At 46.7% G+C, this 26,867-nt stretch overlaps 1 protein-coding gene across 11 annotated transcripts in view; it reads left to right on the top strand.

Annotated features, from left to right (window-relative positions):
* The window catches only part of CAMTA1 (calmodulin binding transcription activator 1), a 979,133-nt gene that overhangs the window by 905,839 nt on the left and 46,427 nt on the right, over positions 1 to 26,867 (top strand). The window contains exon 13 of one of the 11 annotated variants that reach the window (XM_063720228.1): positions 17,649 to 26,362. The exons of 9 other annotated variants lie outside the window; for them this stretch is intronic. In XM_063720228.1, coding sequence (XP_063576298.1) covers positions 17,649 to 17,671 — 23 coding nt within the window. In that variant the 3' untranslated portion in view covers positions 17,672 to 26,362. Of the gene's footprint in view, positions 1 to 7,836; positions 8,051 to 17,648; positions 26,363 to 26,867 lie in introns of those variants that run through there. One more of the 11 variants, XM_054557111.2, reaches the window with a different exon arrangement.

Raw genomic sequence — 26,867 nt, 5'->3', positions numbered from 1 at the left:
CTGCACGGGAGGATCTGTGAGCCCTTAGCCAGGTGAAGAGGTGCATGGACATGTGGGAATTCTTGCTTAGAAGAAACAGCTTGTATTGCTCTGCTGGTGCAGGCTGGGCTGGGTGGGACCTGTGAGTTAAACCAGTGTATGCTAGGAGGTCTGGGCCTGGGTCTTCTCACTCCAGCTACTCCTGAATGGCTACAGAATAAGATTCCGTTGGAGCACCTCTCTTGTATCTGTGTGGGATTACTCAATCTGCCTAAGGCATCCTGGCCAGCTCCCTCACACAGCTGCTGTGCACACGGGAAAGGCAAACTCATTCTAACAGCATAGGGAGGAAACTGGCAGGAAGGCATCTGCCACCCTGAAAGATCTGGAGCATATCCTGAGGACAGGAGGACATAAAGTGATGGTGATTTCCGGGTTCTATCCCCTGAGTCCTCACTGAGCACCCACCAGGCCCTGGGCTATCTACTTAAGTTTATTACCCAATTTCACCCCAGCCGTATTCCAGGAGATCTTTCCATCCCCATTCTATTGAAGAGGAGCCTGAATCTTAGAGGAGTCAAGTGACTTGTCCTGTGTCACACCGCTGGGGATTCAAACTCAGGGCCATCTGACATTGCAGCCCAGTGGGCACTTTTTCACCATGCCTTCCCACCACCTGAATTGATTTGGGACAATCTGCCTTTTAGCATCCTGCTCCCCTTCACAGCAGAGATGTCTCTGCATTTCCCCCACTTTACTGGGGAGAATAGCTGTGTATTTTATCATCCAACATGTATGTAATAGTGGGGGCCTGGTAGAAGTTGCTGGCGGAATGGATGGGCCTGTGTCAGCCAGCAGGGAGAATGAGTTGAAGGTGGTTTCACTCTGCTTCTTTGGGTTCTTTTCTGCATTATGTCCATTAGGAGAAACCTGTCAGTTTTTGCGCTGATGGCTAATGCATCTCTTCCTCCCTCCATATTACAGCTGGCACCTTCCCAGGATGACGCCAATCATGGCATGTCCTGGTAGCAAACACCTTTTCTCCCCACTATCCTCCGCATCACTGTCAGGACCATTATCTCTGGCCATATAACAAGCCAACCTAAAGCTGAATGGCTCGAAATGATGAGAATGGGTACGTTCTCTTGATGCCGTGGGTTGGCCAAGCTCACACATGCAACTGCACTCATGGGACTGATGATTTTAAGCCCAGAGTCCCTGCAGCTGAAGCATAGGGGCACCTGCTCTGTCAGGTCATGCTGGCCATGCACTGTGACCCCCCCCAACATGGCCTTAGACCTGTCCCTTCAGCAGCAACAACGGATTTGTATTAAACAGGATTTTTAAAGAATTATGTTGAGACTCTAGTCCAGGGTGTCCAATCTTTTGTCTTCCCTGGGCCACAGCAGAAGAAGAATTGTCTTGGGTCACACATAAAGTACACTAACACTAACGATAGCCGATTAGGTTAAAAAAAATCACACACACAAAAAAATTTCATAATGTTTTATGAAAGTTTACGAATTTGTGTTGGGCCACATTCAAAGCTGTCCTGGCTGGCATGCGGCCCACTGGCTGCGGGCTGGACAATCTTGCAGTGTAGTCTAAACTGATTTTACAGAGGAGGAAACTGAGGCACAGGAAGGGAAAGGAGCTTGCCATACAGGTAGTTCTGGGGGGCAAGGGGGGGTGCGGAACTGGAACCAGAGCCCAGGCTGCTGACCCCAGGCCAGGACCCCATTCCCCACCTCAGTGCCTCCTTCTTCCTGGACGGCTCAGGGGCCTTGACAGGTGCAGCTCAGCTGGAGATGTCTGAGGCTCTCTGCAAAGCTCCCCCTTTCCCCGAGTCAGCCAACCGTTGTGATCTGCAAGGAGAATCCCAAGTTCTGAATGCTGTTCTCACCAGGATCCCCAGCTGTCAGGGACATCATCATGGCCAGCAGGGACTTCACAGACTCACCTCTGGCTTTTTCACGACCTTCAGAAGCACCGTGAGAAACTGCCTGTCTTCTGACATCTTCTGCCCTGGGCATCACCATCGTTGTGACTCAGGGCCTCCCCTGTGCCAGACTCATCTCCTCACTGAGTAGTCACGGGACAGGGCCTGTCTATTCAGATTCCCCTCCTGCCACTGTACCCCACATAGGCCCAGACCGACTCACTGGGAGGATCAGCCATCAGACTCTCCTGACCTGGGCCTAGCTTTTTCCGTCAGTCAGTCTTCTTTTCTCAAGTTAAATCCATTGATTTCTATTCTATACTTCTTCATTCTCTTTCTCTTCTCCTCTGTCTATGTGTGTGTGTTACAGCTTTATTGAGACATAATTAACATACCATACAATTTACCTATTTGAAGTACAAAGTTTCTGAGTGTTTTCACAGGGTTGTGCAGTCATCACCACAAACTAATTTTACAACATTTTCATCCCCCAAGAAAAATCCTGGTGCCCACCCCTCCACCACCCTCCCTAGGCAATTATTGATCTATTTTCTGTCACCATAAACTTTCCTAATCTGGACATTTTCTATAAATGATATAATACAATGTAGGGACTTGTGGCTGGCTTCTTGCACTTAGCATGATGTTTTTAAGGTTCACCCATGTTGTAGCATGAATCAGTATTTCCTTATTTTTATTGCTAAGTAAATGTCCATATGTATGGACATCTCTTTTCATTCTCTTGGATATATACCTAGGAATGGAATGGCTGGGTCACATCATAACTTTATAATTAACCTTTTGAAGAACTGCCAGACTGTTTTCCTAAGTAGCTGTGCCATTTTACATTTCCACCACCAGTGTAAAAAGTTCAAATTTCTCCACATCCTTGCCAACGCTTGTTATTGTCTTTCTTTGTGATTATAGTCACTGAGTGGGTGTGAAGTGGTATCTCATTGTGGTTTTGATATGCATTTCCTCAGTGACTTTGATTTCCTCAAATCAAATGTTGAGCATTATTGATTATTGCCCTTATTATTGATTTTCTTTGGAGAAATGTCTATTCAGATACTTTGCCCATTTTAAAAACTGGGTTCTTTGCTTTTTATTTTTGAGCTGTAAGAGTTCTCTTTATATTCGAGATACAAGTCCCTTATGAAATATGAGACTTGCAAATATTTTCTCCCTTTTAGTGAAATGTCTTTTTACTTCTTGATGTTGCCCTTTGAAGCAAAGAGTTTCTCAATTTTGATAATGTTCAATTTATTTATTTTTTCCTTTGGTTGCTTGTGCTTTTGATATATTTAAGAAACTATCGCCAAATCCAAGGTCATGAAGGTTTACTGCCGTATTTTTTTTCCAAGAGTTTTGTAGCTTTACCTCTTATATTTAGGTCTTTGATCCACTTTGAGTTACATTTTATATATGGTGTGAGGCAGGGGTTCAACTTCATTCTTTTTCATGTGGATAGCCCATTGTCCTAGCCCCATTTGTTGAAGATGATTCTTTCCCCATTGAATTGCCTTGTCAGCTTTACCTGTGGCTTTTTAAAATATTTTCTATTTCTTCAAGCCTTAAAGATATACTGAATATGCATCTTGCTCTTATTTTTAAATTGTCACTTAGTTTAAGCAGAATCTTATGATTTTTTCTTTTACTGGAAGTTGATATATACAGAAACATCTGATTTCTTATCAGACAGGAGAGGTTAGATTATACTGCAGTAACAACCAATTCAATCTCAGGACTGGATTTCTCATTCATGCTACAAGTCCAACTACAACTGCTAGGGAGGGCCCTACTCATCATAGTCACACAGGGGCCCAGGCTGGCAGAGGCTACCTCTTCCTATAAACAAGGTTGCACAATTGCCAGGGCCGGGGGAAAGAATGTGGTGGGCAGGTCACTGGCTCTTAAAGCTTCTATCTGTAATAATACACATCAGATTTACTCATGTTTCATTGGCTCAAGAAAGTCACATGGTCACATCTAACTTCAAAGGGTTCAGGCCAGTGCAAAGCACCCCCAGGGATAGCAACCAGAGATATTTGGTATATAATATTAATGACTACCATTTCCCTGGAGTGTATTGAAATGTAACAGGTGTAATGAAATCAGTTGGTGTGGACTTTCTGTTGTGCATCTTGAACTTTAATCATTGTAGTAAAATTCCTTTGTAGAGACTGAGGCTGCATCGAGCCAAGATCATACCATTGCTCTCCAGCCTGGGCAACAGAGTGGGATCCTGTCTCAAAAAAAAAAAAAAAAATCCTTTGTAGAAATTTTCAGACTGTTCTGTTAAACAAATGATATCTACTTAATGGTAAGAGTTTTTAGGTGCTTGGAATAGGGCAGAATGAACACAGGCTCTGAAGTGAAACCCAGATCCACTGCTTTCCAGCTGTGTGGCTTTGAGCAAGTTATCTGACTTTTTGAAACTTTTGTCTTACCCTCTATAGAATATCCTGCTTGCAGGAGAATTTGCAGCAGTGTATGTGAGTGCCTAGCACAACAGCAGGCAGATAACAGGCATCCAACAGACTGAAATTCCCTTCTTCCTCCTCTGCAACAGGATCCACCCCCTGAGTTCATCCTGAGACCCTCAGCAGGGTTAGGGCTGATATATCAATTCCCTGTATCTGCTTTTTTTCTCCCCCTTTTTGAGACAGGGTCTTGCTCTGTTGCCCAGGCTGGAATGCAGTGGTGTGATCATGGCTTACTGCAGCCTCAACCTCCTGGGTTCAAGCAATCCTCTCGCCGCAGCCTCCCAAATAGCTAGGACTACAGACACACACCACCACACCCAGCTAATTTTTTTAAAAAAAATTGTAGAGAGGAGGTCTCACTATGTTGCCCAGGCTGGTCTCGAACTCCTGGGTTCCAGTGATCCTCCTGCCTCAGCCTCCTAAAAGTACTGGGATTACAGATGTGAGCCACTGTGCCTGGCTGTATCTGCTTTAAAGGACAAAAATTGCACTTAACCTGGGTACTGCCAATGGACTCATAACTGAGTATTCTTTTTCTCTATTTTACAAAACAACCCAGGTATGCTCAAAGTCCCATAAAAACCCAGTGTAACAATATGCTTGAATCACACGAGTGCCTTATTCTCTCATTTTCTAACTTGGAAGAAAGAACATGAATACCACAAGGAACCACCTGTGGAGATTCAGTTCTAGGGCGCTGGCAGCTGTCGGGGCTCGCCTCAGGAGCACCCAGCTCATCCCGCCCTAGCTCTGCCTGACTTTCCAAGAAAGGGACCCAAGGAAGCCTCCTGCTCCTGTGGTGGTGAGGACTCAAAGTGGTAGGCACTCCAGGAGAAAAACGAGCCCAGCCGAGAAACAGTACCAGGACATTCCCCATGCAGAAACGTCACCCCAGGCTCCTGACCCCAACCCACTCAGCAGGGCTCAGCCAGTGCCTCCTGGGCTGCTGCAGCCATGACCCCACCTGTCCCACCTGCTCGGCAGAGGTGGGGCTGCTGGAGGAAGGGTGAGGGGTCATGGGTACCCCTGAGGCCCCTCCTCAGAAGCTGGGATGCCAGGGCTGAAACTTGTGTCTGCCAAAACAAACAAACAACAACAAAAACAACAACAGGAAAAAGAACTTCCCCACCTGAGAGAGAAAAGACTGAAGATTCCTTCTCTTTAACTGGGTTTCAGGTGCCTGAACTGGATCCAAATCACCACGAGTTCCCTGGCACTTTAGAGTACAGAGGCAGGCGCTGTCTCTCCTGTCAGCCTCCACCCCTGCTGGTCTCTTGCTCACAATCCATTCAGAGCAATTCAACGACCATCAGCTGAGCACTTACAGTGTGCCCCGCCAGCACTGTGCAAGCTGCTGGGATAAGTCAGGCTTTGTTCTTGTTCTCAAGGAGATGAGGGCTGTCTTGCTCTTAGTGAAAAACAACTAACTTCTAGAAACACTTTATATTAATGTATGATGGACATATGGAAAAGTGCACATATTCTAAGTATGCAACTCAATGATTTTTCACAAACTAAAACCAGTGCCCAGGTCGAGATTAAAACAGCACCAGAAACCCAGAAGCCACCCCAACCCCAGCCTCCAGCCACTCCTCCTCGCCCCCAAGTACCCCGTTTTGACAAAGCTGGCAACGGTAGCTAACTTTGATTGAAGGTACATCAGTGCCAGGCACTGGTACATGCACCTTCCACCTACTGATTCCTTTAACTCCCGCACCATAGATATGAAGGCACAGACAGTGGGGCACACAGCTAGCAACGAGCCCACTCTGAACCCAGGGGGTTGGTTTCCCGAGTCCATGTGTCCCTGATGACTACCCTTTCATTGCCGCCCTGGAGACAAACAGAACTCACTCACTGTGTACTGCAACACCAACACATAACAAAGCTGGAGGGTTCTGCTGAGGGCGTCAGGAAAAGCCACTGAGGGTGGCCAGATTTGAGCTGGACCTTGATGAATGCATAGGAGTCTCCCTAGCAGATAAAGGGGAGGAAGTGCATAGCAAAGTTGCGGCGTGGGGGGGGGACGTGCAAGGGGTCCTGCGTGGTGACCCGGGGGGCGGGCGAGGGGTAAACAGGTGCAGTGGGAATACTGACCTAGAGCAGGATTGGAATATGTACTGGGGCTTTGCCAGGGCAGGCTTCGGAACAGGAGATGAACTTGCTCAGGTTTACAGTGGGTGACAGCCCCCAAGGGAAGCCATGGACGATCTACCAGCATGGGCAGGACCCAGCTTGGTCAGGGTGTCCTTCACGCGGCCTCTAACCAGCGATTCCTCATTGGGTGTACAGGCTTAAGGGCTCTGCAAATGTTGGGGTTGTTTCTGTGTGCGTTTGGGTAGGGTCAGAAAAGAGACTCCGCCCCCAATTTCGAGACACCTTTTTACCCAGGTGGCAGAGACATGGCCGATTTTACAGATAATTGACTGTTATCTATATATCTATATCTATTAGTACATAACAAAAACAAAATAGGCGGTCTCATCACAAGTCTTGGGGTCAGGCACTTTCTCTGTGCGAGGCCGTGGGACTGCAAACAGCACAGGGAAAAAAGAAAGCGGGATCCGCTCGGGACGCCTGAGCCTCGATTAAGAGGTGCGGCTCGGGATTTGTGGCCGGGGCGAGAGACCCTCACGCAGAAGTCCCCAAGTGCGCAGGGCTGGACCTGGAACTTTGGAACGCGGAGGTCAGACCCAAAGGGTGGGCGGAGGCCTGCACTCCAGCTAAGGGGGTCCAGCGCCGCACCCCCTCCCCAAAGCCGGAGCCGCCGCCACCGTCCCCGCCCACCGTCCTCCGCCCCGCCCTGGCCCTCCCCGGGTCCTCGGGCCCCGGCCCCCTCCCTCCCGGCCCCCACGCTCCCCCGCTCGTTGCGCAGCTCCGGCTCCTCCCGCCGGCTGCATTGCAGACGCCGCCGCCGCAGGGCGCGCCGGGACCGCGCAGGGAGCCCGAGCCCGGGAACGCGGGCCCTCGGCGCGGAGCTTCGGGCGGCCCCGACGGCGCGGGGAGCCGGGCAGGGCGGGCGCGGGGCGGCCCCGCGGGAAGGGGAACGGGCGGTCCGCGTGGGGCTCCGGGGGCCGTCGGCCCGGGCAGCGGGCGCAGCCGTCGGGCTCCGAGCCGTCCCGGCCTCGAGGGGACCGTGGCCGCCCCATTCGCGGGCCGCGCTGAGCCGGGCGGGCAGAGCGGCGGGGACCGCGTCGCGAGGGACCGGGGGCCCGGGTCTCGCGCGGGTACGCCCGGGCCGCGCTCCGCCCGCACCCTCCGGCCGGGGCCCCGCCGTCCAGCGCGGCTCGGGCGCAGTTCCGGCGCAGTCCCCGCGCCGAGCGGCTCCGCGCCCCGCACCAGCTTCTGCCCGGCTCCGGGTGACGTCGCGTCCTCCGATTGGGCCACGCGGCCTGGGGGGCGGGGTCGGGTCCGGTGAGCTCACCGCCGCGCCCCGCCATTGGTTCGGGCGGCGCACTCGGGCAGTGGCGGGGAGACAGCGGTACCCGGAGCCCGCGAGTCGTTCCAGCTGCGGCGAGTGAAGCTGAGCGGGCGCGGGGCCGGGCCGGGCCGGGCCGGGCCGGGCCGGGCCGGGCGGGGCGTAGGAGCCAGTGAGCGGCGGCTCGGCGCAAGCCTGACGAGCGGGAGCCGAGCTCAGCGGGTCCGGGTGAGTGCGCGGCGGCGCGGGGTTAGGCGGAGGGCGCGTGCGGGCGAGGGCGGCGGCCGGCGGGGGCGCGCGCGGGGCGAGGGCGGGGCCGGGGCGTGGGGGGCACGCGTGCTCGCGGGCCGGGGGCGTGGTGCGCGGCCACGCGTGTTTCTGGCGCGAGTGTGCGGGGCCAGGCCGGGAGGGCGTGCGCGGGCCGGGCGTGTTTACGCGCGGCGGGGAAGGGCCGCGAGGGTGCGCGCGTTTCTGGCGCGAGTGGGGAGTGTGGGGATGCGGCGGGCCCGGTGTGGGGGGCGTGTTTCTGGGGCGAGAGTGGGGAGTGAGTGTGAGGAGCAAGGGTGAGGGGCTGTGGGGAGGGGGTGCGTTTGGCCGAGGAGTGGGTGGGAGACACGCGTGTCCATGCCGCGAGGGTGTGTCGACGCCCGAGCCTGCGTGGGGCCCGGGGCCGTGTGTCTGGAGTGGCCGAGGGCGTGAGGAGCGCTCGTGTGTGTTTGTGCGAGGGACGTGAGCGGCGGGTGTGAGCCACGCGTGTCTGGGTGCGAGCGCGGGCCGGATGCGCTTCTGGCTCGGTGCGAGGACGCGCGCGTGTGTCTGTGCGGGAGCGAGGGCGGGGACGAGCGTGTCGGGCGCGCGCGGGCGGGGCTGGGGCGGCGTCGGGGCGCGCGGGGGCCCGGCCTGCGGCGAGTGTGTTGGGGCGCGCGGCTCCTCCTCGCCACGGGCTTTTGGGACCCAGCGCCGCCTCCTTCCCGCGGCGGGGCCCGCGGGGCTCCCGGTGTCCCTGGGCGGGCAGGTGCGGGGCGAGGTGTGGGCACAGCCCTGCGCTCCTCAGCGGGTGCGGGATGGGGCGGCGGGAGACTGTGTCTAACTATAGCCCGGGGGAGCGGAGGGACGCTCGATTCACCCGCGTGCACAGTGCAGTCCTGAAAGTGGATGGAAGGCTCGGAGGAACTTCTGAGAGCTTTGCTTCCCTGGAGACTGGCGACCAGAGAGCACTTTCCACGCGCAGATGGGCCAGGATAGACGCTCGGGGTGGCCTTTTTGCATTTTCGGAGCTCTGGTGATTGGGTTTCTAGGCATTGCGCCTCTTTAGAGGTGGCGCTGATGGCGTTCTGGTGTTTGAGACTTTTTCGATCTCTGTAGATTACTGCAGACATCAAAAGCATTTCTCTACGAATCAGGTATCAGAATAAATTTCTGAAGTGATGATATTCTTGCAGACTATCTTCTTAATCAGTTGCCTCACCAGGGAAGGTCGACAATTTTAAAGTCCATTTTCTATTTTGCCCGCTTTTACGTGATAGGATTTCTGTTGGCAGCCTGAAGTATGTAATCCTGGAAGCCGACTCAGTAAACGTGAAAGGTGCCCTCAGATAACTACAGAAGTGCCTCCTGTGTTTGGTTGCTTGAATGTGCATTATATTTTTTCCACCAGTGAGGCCAACCCCTGACTTTTTAAAATCGTGCTCCCAAGTTTTATCGATAAAATGTCTGGCTATACATACAAGTAATCTTTTTCTCTTACTACCTTGAGGAGCTGAAGTATTCCGTTTCCCTACAGAATCTGTGTCTTAGCGAGAAACTATTGCTGGGAACCGGATCAAGAGAAATGCATTATGCAGAAGCACTTTTCCTGCTGTGTGTTTAGAAAAAAAAAAAAAAGTTATTATTCCAAGACCAGAATTAAGACACTAGCAAATAAATTTATGTTTCTCTTTTTTTGTATTAGATTTAGAGAGTAATAATGTTTAATGTTCTAGAAAATAGCATTTACTTACAGCGTATGCATTTCCTAAATAAATTTAACCTAGTAGTGAAAAGAAGCCGAGAACTGCTGTGTATTCCGGAGAGACCTTGATGAGGTCATCCTGATTAATTATAATCTGAACAACTCAAATGGAAATACAGTATTTCATGTACTCGTTAATAACAGTCTTGTTTGTATTATTTAAGAATTTGGCTTTGGTGATACCCTGGCGGATGCATTATTTCAGGCTAATTTTTTTTTTTTTTTGAGACGGAGTCTCGCTCTGTTGCCCAGGCTGGAGTGCAGTGGCATGATCCCGGCTCACCACAACCTGCACCTCCCGGGTTCAAGTGATTCTCCTGCCTCAGTCTCTCGAGTAGCTGGGACTACAGGTGCGCGCCACCACGCCCAGCTCATTTTTGTATTTTGGTAGAAATGGGGTTTCACTATGTTGGCCAGGCTGGTCTTGAACTCCTGACCTTGTGATCTGCCTGCCTCAGCCTCCCAAAGTGGTGGGATTACAGGCGTGAGCCACCGCGCGCGGCCCAGGCTTTTCTTTAGTCTTCTATTTAGGACTGAACTGGGCCTTTACTAAGAGCTGTCATTGCTGCAGTATATTCATGTGGGGCTGTTCTAGAATCCAGTACGTGAATAACAAGTGGAACTGAGAATTATTTACTTAATATGAGAAAGATAGCAAAGTTAAAGAATTGGTTGACATGAAAGTTTTCCGAGTGAAAGGTGTGAGGCTCTTTTTGAAACAGGTTTCACTCTGTCGCCCAGGCTGGAGTGCAGTGGCATGATTATGGTTCAGTGCAGCCTCCACCTCCCGGGCTCAGGTGATCCTCCCACCTCAGTCTCCTGGGTAGCTGGGACTACAGGCACCCACGACCATGCCCAGCTAATTTGTCGTATTTTTTGTAGAGATGAGGTTTCTCCATGTTGCCCAGGCTGGGCTCAAACTCCTGAGCTCAAGTGATCCACCCGCCTTTGCCTCCCAAAGTGCTGAGATTACAGGCGTGATGGTGGGAAAAGTCCAGATGTGATGTATTGAATTACATTAAAAACCACATGTTATTATTACTCACATTTAACATTTCAGAAGTGCTTATTAGCCTGCTGGGTGACACCAATGGGTAGTGTCACATCATGTCATGGGGATGTTGGCGTTCATAGTCATGGAGACCTTCAGTTAGAGTCTTATCCTCTTCTTAAATGAATTGCCCTGAAGTCGAATGACCATCTTTTCTTTGCTATTCTCTTATGTGACTGCATTTGGCTTAACATGACAGGCAGACAAGGAGATGCCATCGCCATCAGGAGATAGTTACTCTTCACCCCACAAGCAGTACAGCAGGTGACTCATTAAAACCATGGTATGATAGGTTGTGAATAGTAACTTTAAAAATAGGGCCAAGTGTGGTGGCTGACACTTGTAATTCTAGCACTTTGGGAGGCCCAGGCAGGTGGATTGCTTGAGCCTAGGAGTTCAAGACCAGCCTGGGCAACATGGAGAAACCCCGTCTCTACAAAAAATACAAAAATTAGCCAGGTGTGGGGGTGCATGCCTACAGTCCCAGCTACTCAGGAGGCTGAGGTGGGAGGATCGCCTGAGCCCAGTAGGTGGAGGTTGCAGTGAGCTGTGATCGTGCCATTGCACTCCATCCTGAGCAACAGAGCGAGACTCCATCTCAACAAAACAAAACAAAAAATAGCCAGGCATGGTGGCTTTCACCTCTAATCTCTGCACTTTGGGAGGCCAAGGCAGAAGGATCGCTTGAGCCCAGGAGTTCAAGGCTGCAGTGAGCCATGATCATGCCACTGCTATGCAGCCTGGGCAACAGCAAGACCCTGATTCAAAAAAAAAGAAAAAGAAAAAGATAGTTGAGGGGGAGAATGCCAGTATGATCTTGTGTAATGCTTCATTTCAGTAAAGTTCCTTTGATAGACTAACTGGAATTTTAGTTTATAAAGTATCGTGATCCCTGTGATTTGCTTAATTTTATATTGTCTTGTAAACATTGAAAATAGAGCATAGCTTTAGACGTGATATGGAGAGACTAGTCAGCTCATCTTTGAAGCACCTACTGTACATCAGTTGCTTAGCAAATTAAAACTAATAATTAAATATTACTTTGAGGAAGGTAAAGTATAAGGAGTTTAATGAGGGTAAATGTTTCTAGGAGTTAAAGTGCTGGTCATAAAGCTACATAATGTTTTTGTAATGTGGAAAGTGATGATAAGCCACGTAAATAAATTTCTCCATTATATTAAACTAATATTTATCAACCACTAAAATTAATCATTCTCTCCATTTTTTCACCTTTCTTGTTTCACCTGACTTTCACTGCCCCATACATCATGTTTCACTCTCCAGCTGGCCGCGCCCCATCCCCAGCCACACGGCATGAGCCCTCTGTCACACGCAGCCAGGCTGGTGTGCTGGTGTGCCTACCGTCACCCATACTCCATGTTAAATTCTGTCTCTTTTTTCCTCTGAGCCTCACTCAAGTCATTTATTAATGAAGCTTTTTTTCTCACCTCCCAGATTAGATTAACAGCTGTTTATGGGGTGTGGAGGGGCGGCACCTAAGCTGTATCTTCTACTATGCCTAGCATAATGCCACCTGGGAGTTGAAGTTTCATGAATATTGTTAGTTGGCAAAGAAGTTATCCAGCGTGATGCTACTCATTGGGTAGGGTGAGGAGACTTGTAATGAAATGTGTTTCTTCAAGCCCAAGACAAACTTGATCCTACTCCGTGCCTTCGCTTCAGTCTTGCTTGTTGGTCATTTAGGCACAAACTCCAAATGATCTCCCATGCAGGTCAGTTCGGGGAGGAGTGAGAGGAGTCGAAAATCAATCTGTGGATGTGAGTCTAAAGCCAACTGGTGGATGTGAGTTTTCACTTAAGTGGTCTTGAGGTGGCCCTAAAAATCCTGGACACTGTACCAGTGTAAAATAGGCCTGACCCCTGAATCATTTTCCCAGACTGAGAATATTGTCCAGAAGCCCACTGTCTAGGGATGTGTGTAGGTAACAGCTGTTTTCTTTCATGTAATATAGCAGGATGGGCACTGGGTGTTTCAGCTCTACCATTCACTCAGTGAGAAACCTTATGTAAATTACCTTGTATCTCCGGCTCTCTTACCTGTTTTCCAAACCCATTAGTGGTTCAGAAAAGCATGGTCACCATCATCAGATTTTAAAATCAGAGTGCATTGCACATAGTAAGGGTAAGTGTTGATTTGGGAAGCTTTTCTGTTTCCATATGGGAGTGTGTGTGCTGCCTTCTATTTCTTTCTGTGGACCACAGTTTAAAAAAGTTGAAAGCCACTAGACTAGATATTTCCTAATTCTCTCAATTCAGCTGTTCTGCTGTGATTCTTTTCTATGGTATGTGTCTGTTATGACGCCGCATTTAGCAGTCACCTAAGGCCTGAAAGAATTAAGATACCTCCATATGTATGAATTCAACAGATAGTCTCCAGCCAGGCCAGAGCTCAGTATACCTTTCCTTGTCTTACTGAATGTTTGGGCAGTCAACATTGAATCAGTGTTTCGAATAAGCAAGACAGTTTATTGCTACTGCCATTTATCACATGTTTTGTAGATTAATAACATTTGTATACTAAGGTATATTTAGTGGTATTGAATAACAATTTTTTATTTGTAAGTGGAAGCAGAACTTTTCTAATTATTTAGCAAAAGGATCTACATTTCAGTTAATAGATTGACTTTTTATTTACTTTTTTTTAATATTATTTTTTCAGACAGTGTCTCACTGTGTCACCCAGACTGGAGTGCAATAGCACCATCTTGGCTCACTGCAGCCATCCGCCTCAGCTTCCCAAAGTGCTGGGATTACAGGTGTGAGCCACTGCACCCGGACAATAGATTGACTGTAGACTCCTCTTCCAGCTGCAAGTGGCAGAACTCCACCTCAGACTGGCTTACACAAAAAAAGGAACTTGGCCGTGTGGTGGCTCACACCTGTAATCCCAGCACTTTGGGAGGTCAAGGCAGGAGGATCTCTTTGAGGCTAGGAGTCTGAGACTAGCCTAGGCAACATAGCAAGACCTCATCTTTTAAAAAAGTTTAAAACAAATAGCTGGACACAGTGGCACATGCCTGTAGTCCCAGCTACTCGGGAGGCTGAAGCAGGAGGATTGCTTGAGCCCAGGAGTTTGATGCTGGGGTGAGCCACGATTACACCACTGCACTCCAGCCTGGGTGACAGAGCGAGACCCTGTCTCAAAAAAAAAAAAAAAAAAAAAAGGAATTTATTGACTCTTATGAAGTCCAGAATTAGTGTTATCTTCAGATAGAACTGGCTCTAGATGCGCAATGATGTCATTAGGCCTCCCCCACTGCCCCCAACCCACTCTCCTCCTCTATGTTAATTTTATTCTCAAGCAGGGAAGGGTCCCCAATATGGCAGCAAGATGGCCCACTCTGAGCTACAGGCTTATCATCTGCCAAATTACCAGATGTCTCCAGGAAGACAGCTCTTCTTTCCCTGTAGTTCCAGCAAATGTCTCATCTCTTATTGGCCCATCTTGAGTCACATGTCTAATCTCTTGAATAAGGGGGACATGGTCCTGTCATTCATAAGGTCTGGCTCATACATCCCTGGAGCTAAGAATTGGGCTCTGTGCCACCTCAACCAGGTGCAGTTCCTTAGTTCAGGCTGCTCTAACAAAGTACCATGGACAGGTGTCCTGTAAACAACAGAAATTTATTTCTCATAGTTCTGGAGGCTGAAAGTCCAAGATCAGTGCCAGCATGGTGAGGGTCACTTCTGGGTTGTAGACTGCCAACTTCTTGCTGTATCCTTACAAGGTGGAAAGAGGGCAAGTTGCTCTCTGGTGTCCCTTTTATAAGGGCACCCATATATAATCCCATTCATGAGGGCTGTACTCTCAAGACCTAATCACCTTCCAGAGGTCCCACTTCCTAATACCATCACGTTGGGAGTTGGGATTTCAACATAGGAATTTTAGGAAGACATAACATTCAGTCCATTGCGCTCCCCAAGGAAGAAGCAAGGTGCCCTGATCAGGGATGAAGGAAGGGATGCTAGGGGGGCCAACTGTGAAGGAACCAATAGGTTTTGGTCTTCACACTTGATTGTCATAGTCCTAAAGAAAACACCATCCTGAAGCTACAGAAACTCACTCTAGGGCTTTCTTCCTTGCTTTTATTCTCATGGTCCCATTTTAAATGAGAAAGAGGAACCAGAACCCATCACCTTTTAGTGAATCTTTAAATGGATATTGACCAACAATTTCTAGGACCATTTCCAGAAAGTATGGTTCAATTCCTTAGTATTATACACTGTGGTTTGGATTAATCACCAAAGAATTTATTTAAATATCCTCTTTTCTAGTGAAAGAAACGATGTCACTCTAGCCAGAACCAATGCCCCTGGCGCGCATGTGTGTGTAAGATGTTTTATCTAGTGATGTAAAAAATAGGAAGTACTTGGCCTAAAACTGATGATTCTGAAAGCTTTTAAGTCAGTTGAGTAATATTTCCCAGAAAAACAGTGCAATAAATGGCAGGTAGGTTCCCAGGCTAGCCTGAGAACAAAAACCTTTTGGGACCCACTATAGATACTCTGCATTTGCGGGAGAGAAATAATTAAAATAATGTGTGTGCACACATATATATGCATATTATAAAACATTGAACTACATAATCTATAAAGTCTATCAATATATAATATACAAGTATGTGTTGCAAAACAAGTGAAAGAATTGATGTATTAAGTGATGCTGCTTAAATAAGGAAATATATAAAATAACTTTGGTAAATGGCAACAGTTTTGGTGAAGATTCTTAATTCACAGGGTAGAACTCAAAATGGTTCTCTGAAAATACAGTCTAGTTCTCTAATGTTTTAGAGTAAAGTTGGATAGAATAAGTAATATAAATTTATTGATAACCTAACTCCAACATTATTCATTATAATTACTTTTTTTTTTTTTTTTTTGAGACAGGGTCTGACTCTGATGCCCAGGCCAAAGTGTAGTGGTGCGATCTCGGCTCACTGCAACTCCCGCTGCCCAGGCTCAAGTGATCCTCCCACCTCAGCCTCCCAAGTAACAGGGACTACAGGTGTGCATCACTGTGCCTGGCTAGTTTTTGGATTTTTTGTAGAGACAGGGTTTCATATGTTGCCCAGGCTGGTCTTGAACTCCTGAGCTCAAGCAGTCCACCTGCCTCGCCTCCCCAAGTGCTAGGATTACAGGCTGGAGCCACCACATCCAGCTCAATCTTACTTTTATTCCCAAATGGAACAAAGAAAGAGAGTGAGAGAAATCTTTCTGAGGTGCCTCGGATAAGTAAAACAAGGATAGGGAAATGTATTAGTCCATTTTCATGCTGCTATGAGAAAATACTCAAGACTGGGTAATTTACAGAGAAAAAGAGGTTTAATGGACTCAGTTCCACACAGCTGGGGTGGCTTCACAATCATGGCAGAAAGCGAAGGAGGAGCAAAGGCACGTCGTCTTACATGGCAGCAGGTGAGAGGACGTGTCCAGGGGAATTGCCCTTTATAAAACCATCAGATCTCATGAGTCTTATTCACTATCACGAGAACAGCACGGGAAAAATCCACCCTCATGATTCAGTTACCTCCGACTGGGTCCTGCCCACGACACATGGGGATTATAGGAGCTACCATTCAAGATGAGATTTGGGTGGAAACACAGCCAAACCGTATCAGGAGAGGGTGGGTTAAAGAAGTGATTCTGTCTGTCAAAGGTTGTCTGAAGTGGAATGGACTGACCACACAGAGTGAGTGAGGGAGTCTCCTGAGTTGGGAGAGAGGCAATGGTAGTGAGGAGACAATGGGTCAAACCATTTCCCACACTGATCTCTGGTTGGCACGCACCACTCATCCACGTAGTTTTACTGGAGTCTGCGCTACGCTGGAGTAGTACCAGAGCCTGATGAGAGAAAGAGGAAGAGGAAGAGGAAGAGTATGGACCAAGACTTTCCTAACTCGGAGATTGTCTATATCAGAAAGGTATCCTTAGGGCTAGTTTCCTTCCCAAACTCTTCTGTGGGAACATTAGTTTCAGGAAATGCCTATAAGAACTGCCCCCCAGCCCCCACCCCACAAAAAGTTTCACATAAGTTTAAGAAACACACCTACTATTGGCGATTATCAATTTATAGCGTCTGTTAGCATATTAGGGTTCAGAAAAGTCTTCCCTCAATGAGGTGTAAATGTGTTTATTTGTGTTTCACCTAGTATTTCCAAAACATCTTTGATACAGCATTTTGTGTCTGCTGATCAATAGCTCATGGGAAATGTTCTACAGAATGCAACCTGGGAAATGCTTCAGCAGATAGACCATCCTCACAAAATAGTTCTGAGCTGTGGTATGGTTCTTTGAGCCCCCTGAAATTGAATACAAGATCTTATATGTACGTATGTTTCTAGGAGAGGACTCAGCCTTTATAATTGTCAAAGAGCCCCTGAACAAAAAGCGTAAGAATTGTCATTAAGGGCTCTTTTCTAACAAGGGAAGTTCAGTTTCTCTTAAATTTCTCTTATCTGTATATTTCGTATCAGCATAGGGGATATTGCCCGGTGAGCACCGCAGCCACTCAGGGGTCCACACTGAAGAGGCCAAGTTATGAACAGGGGCTGAGTGTTATTCATAACAAGTTATGAATAATCACTTGATTATTTATGGTTGAACAGATTTAAAAATGGGCAGCTACTCTCTTTCCACCACGAATTGTGGAAAGATATTATCTATGCAAGACACTGACTTTTAGCCAAACTCCAGATACATTCATTTCTGAAAACAGAAGAAAATAACATGTTATTTCATTGCAGTAAAGAGACTTCTTGAAAAGTGAAGGCCCACTGACCTGCAGAAGAGAATGTTGCGAGTGATTTAGTAATATGCAACTTAAAACCAATGAACTATAGAAAGCTTTTCCTTCAAGAAATTTAGAACATCCAACTCATCTACATTCAGATTTAGAAATCAGCATGTATTCCTCTGAATGGTCTACCTTTAAGCCAATTCATCAGAGCATCAGAGAGCTGTGAAGTTGGACGACATTGGACTTTGATGAAATGGTGCTTTGGTGTTCTTTAATACCAAACAGTAATAAACAGTCACTTGAAACCTAGTAGTGCTTTTGTCGCAAGGATGTTGAAATCTATTAAATCACAGCATCTTTTTTTTTTTTTTTGGAGACAGAGTCTTGCCTTGTCACCCAGGCTCTGGCTTTGGGCACGATCTTGGCTCACTGCAAGCCTCTGCCTCCTGGGTTCAGGTGATTCTCTTGCCTCAGCCTCCCGAGTAGCTGGGACTCCAGGTGCATGTCACCACACCTGGCTGATTTTTGTATTTTTAGCAGAGACGGAGTTTCACCATGTTGGTCAGGCTGGTCTCAAACTCTGACCTCAGGTGATCTGCCCACCTCGGCCTCCCAAAGTGCTGGGATTACAGGTGTGAGCCACCACGTTTGGCCCACAGCATCCTTCTTATTAGGACCTATGGGAGAAATTTATTTCGATCCTAGTACCAAGGAAAGTCATGCTATCCAAAGCAACTGACGTAGTGTGATCTTGAAACTCACTGCCCCCTTTTTGCTTTGTTTGTTACGTTCAGCCCAATTTGGGACTCACATTTCACCATTTTGGAGGGTTTAGTCTGTTTTCTGTGAAACAGTTTTACCGGAGCTTTCTTTTATTCTTGTCTGTAACATCATGAGTCCTGATTTTGCCTAATCTGCTATTAATCACAAGTATTTTTGTTAGCCACCTCACACAGGATTGTTACCAGTTAAGTGAGAGCAGGAAGGGAAATAAAGAGGCTTGGGGGAATGGGCTGGGACAGGGAAGGAAAATCAGGAAAAGAGGGGAAGAGCAGAGAACAGACTAAGGAGCATCTGGAGGTATTAGGGATTCGAGAGAGAGGATTCTCAGAAACAGTGCACAGTGCCACCGGAGTTGGCTATTAACGTTTTGTTCCATTATTTAACTGCTTCCTCAACCACTTGGGGGGGTTCTGTAAGGATCTGCAGATTGCATATCCCCTGAAACTGGATGAAGTCAAGCTGCATCCCATAGCCACACACACTTTTTTTTTTCCTTGAGGCACAGTCTCTCTCTCTGGGCCAGACTGGAATGCAGTGGCACAATCATGGCTCACTGCAGCCTTGAACTCCTGGGCTCAAGTGATCCTCCCACCTCAGCCTCCCAAAGTGCTGGGATTACAGGTGTAGCCACTGTGCCAGCCACATCCCCCTTTCACAGAAAGCACCTTTAAGTGTTTTGCTTTTCTGCGTAATCCAAGGGATGCTTTAATGCTGGCCTCAGTAATTTATACATTTGTTCAGGCCTCACTGATTTGAAATTTGCAAAAATCGACGGATGACTCTGGTCTAGGCGTAGGGTGCCAGGGGATACTCAGAGGAACTGAGTGCCGTGCCAGCATGGGAGAGCAGTCGTTGATGTATTCTGATGTGGCATATGGAGCTGAGACATGAAAGAATCCTCACAGGTATCATGACACTACTCGGAAGAAGCTTAATGACTAAAAATTTTCTAAAACCCTGTACTTCCCTTGGGGAAATAGTTTATTTCTGAATAAAATATTTACGTGGTATATTGACTTTTTAAAAATATCATCTATTTATCAGAAGGGTCTATGATGAATTATAAAATTGTTTTGCTTTGTTGTATTTTGTTTTTGAAACAGGGTCTCACTCTGTTGCCCGGGCTGGAGTGCAGCGGCATGATCGAAGCTCACTGTGGCCTCCACCTTCTGGGCTCACGTGATCCCCCCATCTCAGCCTCCAGAGTAGCTGGGACTACAGGTCCATGCCACCATGCCCAGCTAATTTTTTTATGTTTTGTTGAGATAGGGTCTTACTATGTGGCCCAGGCTGGTCTCCAGCTCCTGAGTTCAAGTGATCCTCCTGCCTCAGCCTCAAAGTGCTGGGATTACAGGCATGAGACACTGTGCCCAGCTAATATTCTTAAATCATTTTATCCCTTAGGACCTATTTTATTAGCCCCTAATAATAAAGATAAAATATTGGACAGATATTTTATCCAGAATACAGCTATTTATTTTAAAATATGTACATTTCATTCTACTAAGTTGGGAAGGACTTATTTACCTATATGTTTTCCAGATTTTATAGCACTATGAAAAACATTATAATTAATAAACTTGTGAGTTCTGGAACAGAAGTCTCTCATGTAGAATCCAGTATTTAGAAAAATACATATTTTTGGAACGTCTTGGGCTTTAACTCTCACAAGTTAGCAAGACAGTTAGGACCGTCTGTGCAGATGGTCCCCCTACAGTTAGTTCTGAGAGCCAAGCCTTGCCAATAGCAGTCCTAAATAATGTATGGAGAATGAGCTTGGCACAGCTAATGAGGATCCAGCAATCCCACCACTGGGTCTGTAGCCAAAGGAAATGAAATTAGGATGTCAGAGAGAGATCTGCACTCCGGTGTTTATTGCAACACTGTTCACAATAGCCAGGATACGGTAGCACCCTGAGTGTCCATCTGTGGATGAATGTGTAAGGAAAATGTGGTCTGTGTCTACAGTGGAGTACTATTCAGCCATACAATAGAATGAAATCCTGCCATTGCCAATGTCAGAGCTGAATATGGACAGCATTCTATGAAGTGAAGTAAGCCAGGCACAGAAAGACAAATGCCACGTGATCTCACTTCTAGGCAGAGTCTTAAAAAGTTGATCTCATGGCAGTGGACAATAGAATAGTCGTTACCAAAGGCTGGGAATGGGGACGTTGGGGAGACGTTTGTCAGAGAATGTGTATTTACAGTTAGACAGGAGGAATCAGTTCAAGAGATTATTGTACCGCCTGGTGACTCGAGTTCATCATGATATATTCCTGAACATTGCTAAGAGGGTAGACGTTAAATGCCCTCACCACAAAAATGATAGCTGTGTCTTTATTTAATGAACAAATGTACTCCGAAGAACATTTGTACATAGTGCATTACTATGTAGTACATTTGTTAATTAGCTAGATTTAATCTTTCCACAACGTTCATGTACTTCAAAACATCAGGTTGTAGGCAATAAATACGTACAATTTATGTCCATATAAAAAAAATTTGGGGCCAGGCGTAGTGGCTCACACCTGTAATCTCAGCACTTTGGGAGGCTGAGGCAAGAGGATCACTTGAGCCCAGGAGTTTGAGATTAGCCTCGGCAACATAGTGAAACCCTACCTCTACCAAAAATACAAAAAATTAGCCAGGCGTGGTGGTGCATGCCTGTGGTCCCAGCTACTTAGGAGGCTAAGGCAGGAGGTAGAGGCTGTGGTGAGCCATGTTTGCACCACTGCACTCCTGCCTGAGCAGCAAAGTGAGACCCTGTCTAAAAAGAAAAATAAAAAAATAAAAACTGATATGTTCTTATTAGCTAAAAGGTGGCCATGAAGGAGCTCCTTTTAATAACTTGGCTGAAAAAAAGCCCATCATAGAAATGACTCATGGAAACAAATATTTGTTCTACTTGTTATTCTGTACCTTGTCCTTCTTGAAGTTCACGTTGTATATTTCCAATAGTTGAAATTAAATCATTTAGTCAATAAATATTTACAGAGGGCCTACTGTGCACCAGGAATTTCTGCTAGGCCTCAGGAATGTAGCAGTGACTGGGATGAACGTAGCCACTGGCCTCACTGAGCCAACACAATTTCTCTTTACGTTCATGTATATGAGACTGAGTTTCTGGAGACAAAGTCTCATATCGTGTTGGGTTTTTGTAGTCCCGGTGGCTAACAACTTGAGTTGTCTTGTTCACCCTTAGTTCCCTAGAGCCTTGGCGCAGTCTTAGCCAGCAGTGGGCATTCCGTAAACACAGTGGGCATTCCGTAAACATTTGTGGAATGGGTCTGTTCTGGCCGGATTCTCCATAGTTATTCCCCAAGGATTTCAAGTGGTGTTTTGATCATGCTGGGCGCCACCGAACAATCCGCTGGTGCTTAGTTATTGTATCCATACCTCCTGACAATTCCTGCGCACTTTGTCGTTTCTGTCTTTGCAGTTTCCTTTCTCAAGTGTTAGGATTTTCATTTTCCATTTTCCTTTATATAACCCATTTAAATCACGCCTTCATATCCAGGTTAGATCATTCATTGTTCATCTCCAGGTCTCATTACAGCACTTTTTTTTTTTTTTTTTTTGAGACAGGGTCTTGCTCTGTCACCCAGGCTGGAGTGCAGTGGTGCCATCTCAGCTCGCTGCAACTTCTGCCCCCCCGGGTTCAGGCGATTCTCCTGCCTCAGCCTCCCGAGTAGCTGAGAATACAGGCACATGCTACCATGCCCAGCTACTTTTTGTGTTTTTAGTAGAGACGGGTTTCCCCATGTTTCTCAGGCTGATCTTGAACTCATGACTTCGGGTGATCCCCCTGCCTCGGCCTCCCAAAGTGCTGGGATTACAGGCATGAGCCCGGTCAGCACTTTTTTTTTTTTTTTTTAAAGACCTCATTAGTCTTACGAGTAATACGCTTTCTCCGTTCTTCTGCATTCATTTCACTAGTCTTACTTTAGAATGTCTCAATTCTTGTTTATAATATTTCGGATTTTCACTGTGCACTGAAACTGTTGAGGCAGTGTGCTCCAAACTTGTTGCTTTCTTCAAAGTTAGCCGACTTTAAGATGTTCTCCTCTTTTGTAGACTCTTTAAAGGTGGGTACAGAATCTGTATGGGAGTTCCAAATCTCTTTTGTGCTTCATGCTAATTAGCTGCAGTTTTACTACCTTTGTCTTTAGTTGGATTTGTTACTTCACTGACAGCAGAGTTGGCTCCTGCGTGGTGGAGGTTCCGTCGGTGCCCGAGACTGTGTTGTGATGTGGCTGCCTGAATGTTCCTTGGAGAATAGGTTTGAGATTTTCACCCTGAGACACCCCTAGCTCTAGTATTGAAAGATTTCAAATGAGAGATGATTGTCAGTTTGCTTTGCTGCCCTTGTAACATTTTGTCTAATCACTGTTGGTCCATTGTTTTGGAAGCATCCTGAATGATTTTTCTTAACGAGTCCAAGACTGAATATGGGGATAGTGTAAAACCAAGACCAGGAAGAAGTATGGATGCAGAATTATGACAAATGAATAAGGCCTAAGCAGCATTGCTCATTGCCATTTCTAGTGTTTTGATATACAGAGTCAGAGAGTTTTTAAAAAGTGGAGTATGGCGGTTTTTTCTACGGCTAAATTTAGCCATTGCTTTGGAAAATCAGAGTGGTACAGCTTGTGCCTTATCTCCACCCGGCCCTTACCCTTCCCTCTGCACTTGGACATCTTAAACGGCTTGCCCGGGAGGAGCAGCTTAATATACTCTCGTGGCCCCATTTATTCTGGGAGGGAATTAAGTGACTTCATTTTCCCTGTCCTTCTGAGCTTCCTAAAAAATTTAGGAGACTTCCTAAGCAGCGCTCACAGTGCTCTACAGAAATAGTTGCAGGCATGCCTCCTTTGCCTCCTCAGCTCTCCCTGCCAGGGCAGCCAAGGGCTGTAAGTGGAATGAGAGATGGATGGCAGTGGGAGAGCACATGTGCACTTGAGCTACAAATAACGTGTTTTAAAATAGCAGATGGTATTTGACGATTGCTTCTTCATTCACTTACCTGCCAAGGCAAAACTTCTTCTTCTCCTCTGGCAACAAGACCTGAGGTGGCTCAGCTCAGCAGTTGTAATAACAAGTTCTCATGTTTGCCGATATTATTCATTAGCTGATGTGCAGGCATTCATATTCATGGACACTTTCTGGGGCTGTTCTAGAAAGTGTTCTTTTTGTTTAACCCGATCGAAACCTCATGTTTATACAACACTTGAACCTGGCTGACTTGTTAAACACCTTGGTAACTAACGAAAGCCACTCCTTTCATTGAGGGGGGCTGCCAGTCATTTGTATTCCAAATAGTCCATTTTTCTCTTGAAAAGGGAGAACATCTCAAAGTTAGGGGTTGGGTGTTTTTTTTGTTTGTTTGTTTGTTTTGTTTTGTTTTTGAGGCAGAGTCTCACTTTGTCTCCCAGGCTGGAGTGCAGTGGTGCGATCTCGGCTCATTGCAACCTCCCTCTCCCGGGTTCAAGCAATTCTCCTGCCTCAGCCTCCTGAGTGGCTAGGACTACAGGCGTCTACCACCATGCCTGGCTAAATTTTGTATTTTTAGTACAGACGGGGCTCACCACATTGGCCAGGCTGGTCTCAAACCGCTGACCTCAAGTGATCCGCCTGCCTCAGCCTCCTAAAGTGCTGGGATTACAGGCGTGAGCCACCAGGCCAAAGTTAGGGGTTGGTATTTTTCATGCGAAACTCAGTGGCTATAGAAAAGTGACGCTGCTGGGAAGTTCCAGTGTGTGCCTGTGAAGAAGTCAGCGCATTCCCAGCCTTGCTTCCAGAGTCTTCACTGTAGCTGCGTGGTTTCCTTCCCTGAGCTTAAAGCAGATGGCAGCCAGCCGGGCAGACATTTGCTTTCCAAGTCAGCTCTGCTGGCCTTGGATCACTTTGACCATCCTCTCTTGCCCCTGGACAGGTGATAAAGCTGCTCACTGGTGTATGAGTCACCTGGGCTGCACCGTGGGGAGCGGAGGCTGCTCAGGTTCTTGCCCCAGAGTTTGGATGACCTCATCAATAAATAGGCTTCCAGGAGCTTAAATTAGAAAATAATCCTTTCCACACGCACTCACTTTCTGAATGGTGCTAGGGATGCAAGACAAGGTCCCTGCTTTCAAAAAGCTCACATTCTAGCCTCTAGCAGGAATGACACGTAGGAAAAGAACTATCCCTTCATTTGCTCAGTACTGTTAGGACCCAGGGCAAAATGTGGAAGGTTTACCAGGCATAGCAGAAAGAACATTGGTCTGGAGTCCAGTCTGTGTTCAAATCTCTGCCCTGATACTTACAAGTGGTATGCTCTTGGGTAAGTAACAAATTTTCTTAGCATCAGCTTCCTTTTCCGAAAATGAAGGGGGAAATCTTTATTTCAGAGTCATTTTGAGGATTAGACATAATCCATGTAGAATGTCTGGCCTACTGTAGATGTCCAGTAGCTGCTGTTATTATTATTAATAATATTGGAGTGATGTCTGAGCCACACTCTGAAGAGTTGAGAAGTTCACCAGGTGGATGAGGAGAAAGGTTGGCCTCGGCAGAGGCCCAGAGGTAAATAGGATTCCTGGTCGTGAGCCAGGAATTTTGGAGAACATTGAGTTATGAGAGAACCCTAGAAACATAGCCTGGGATAGTTGGTCAACAACAGTCCATTCTGTGTCACAACAAAGAGTTCACATTTTATTTTGTATGTTCAGGAGGAGGGATTTATTTTACTTTATTTTTATTTATTTATTTTTTTGAGACAGAGCCTCGCTCCATCGCCCAGGCTGGAGTGCAGTGTATTTTTATTAGAGATGGGGTTTCACTATGTTGGCCAGGCTGGTCTTGAACTCCCGACCTCAGGTGATCCGCCCACCTCAGCCTCCCAAAGTGTTGGGATCACAAGTGTGAACCACCATGTAAATTATCTGATAAAATATCAGGAACCACGCCCTGGTGTATTGCTCAGTACAACCAGGAAAATTGGTTGGATTTGAAGATTGAAAGTGAGTTGTGTAAAATCTAGAGGAAGCAGTAGGTGCTGCTGGGGCCTGAGGGCCTGGGAAATCTGGCTAGGAGCTGGTTTCCTGGCATAGACACTTTCTCACTCACAGCAGACACCCAGACACTCGGGATTCTCCACTTTTACAGCAGCAAATCCCAGCCCTTCTAAACTTAGAACACACTGTGGGTGTCTGATTTCATGAAATTGTCTCTGTCTTGAAAACATTGCTAAGGAATTTTAAACATTTAAGTGAATATTAATTTGGAACATTTTAAAGTGAGTCCCTTTGAAGGTTAGGAACCCCTGTCAGAGAAAGAGGAAAAGATGTCCCATGACTGTGCTGTGTGACACTTCGTGGAACAGCCCTGATGGAGAGGCTAAGATGGGGTCGACCCAGCAAAAGAAAAGGGAATCTGAAGCCCCAACTAACCATTCCTTGACCCTTGGGCCAGTTATTGTTTGGAAGAGTTTTTTCATCTTCTTCTTGATCGTTGTAATACTCAAAGCTATTCTGGGATTATGAGTCTATTTCTATTTATACTTATGCTTTCTAATATTGTTGGAAACTAAGAATTGAAGTATAATAAGGTAAATGAATATACTACTATACTATACCCTATGCTTATACTTTTGAGATACAGGAATTAAACCTGAAGGTCTCTTTTTTTAGTTTAATATGTCAGTAAGGTTTCTTTTCAGCATTTCATATATCGGTTTATTACAGCTAGGTAACACACACAGTTACTTTCATCATCATTTGATCTATTTTTAAAATGCCAGCTGGGCATGGTGGCTCATGCCTGTAATTGTAGCACTTTGGAAGGCTGAGGCAGACAGGAGGATAGCTTGAGGCCAGGAGTTCAGGACCAGTCTGGGCAACATAGCAAGACTGCAGCTCTAAAAAAAAAAAAATACCCTCAGAAGACTCTAATAAACCCTGCAGTGCTGTAGTAGACACGGAGACATCAGTAGGAACTCATGTTTACATTAGTGTGTATACAGGTAGATACAGAAATAACTATAGATAAGTGTACATACATGGATACTACACATATGTATATTTCCTAGCTTTGCCCATCGAGAAGGCCTAGAAGCAGTGATACCTCAATAGCAGTGAACGCTCAGCACCCAGATCTTCGTTTCTAAATACCATTCTCCAATAAAAAGAACCAAAGCTCCACTCCTTAGAGAAATGGACAGTTCTAGGATTGGCACAGGGGAAATGAGAGATGAATCTGGAGCATCTTGTAATGCCAGAAAGGAAGGAAGTGCTAAAAGGAAGAAAAAAAGATGAGGGCACGTCAGAGGGGCACAAGGGTCAGCCGGAAAGAGCTCCTGATGGCCAAAGCTGGAACACTTGGAGCAACAAAATAAATAACAGTATCAGATTGTGACCCAATGTTTAGAATAAATGTACAGGAGTCCATACTGATATAAATAAGT

Source organism: Pongo abelii, chromosome 1 (genome assembly GCF_028885655.2).
Source record: "Pongo abelii isolate AG06213 chromosome 1, NHGRI_mPonAbe1-v2.0_pri, whole genome shotgun sequence".
In the NCBI taxonomy this organism is placed as follows: domain Eukaryota; kingdom Metazoa; phylum Chordata; class Mammalia; order Primates; family Hominidae; genus Pongo; species Pongo abelii.
This window is presented reverse-complemented; position numbering and strand designations above follow the sequence as displayed.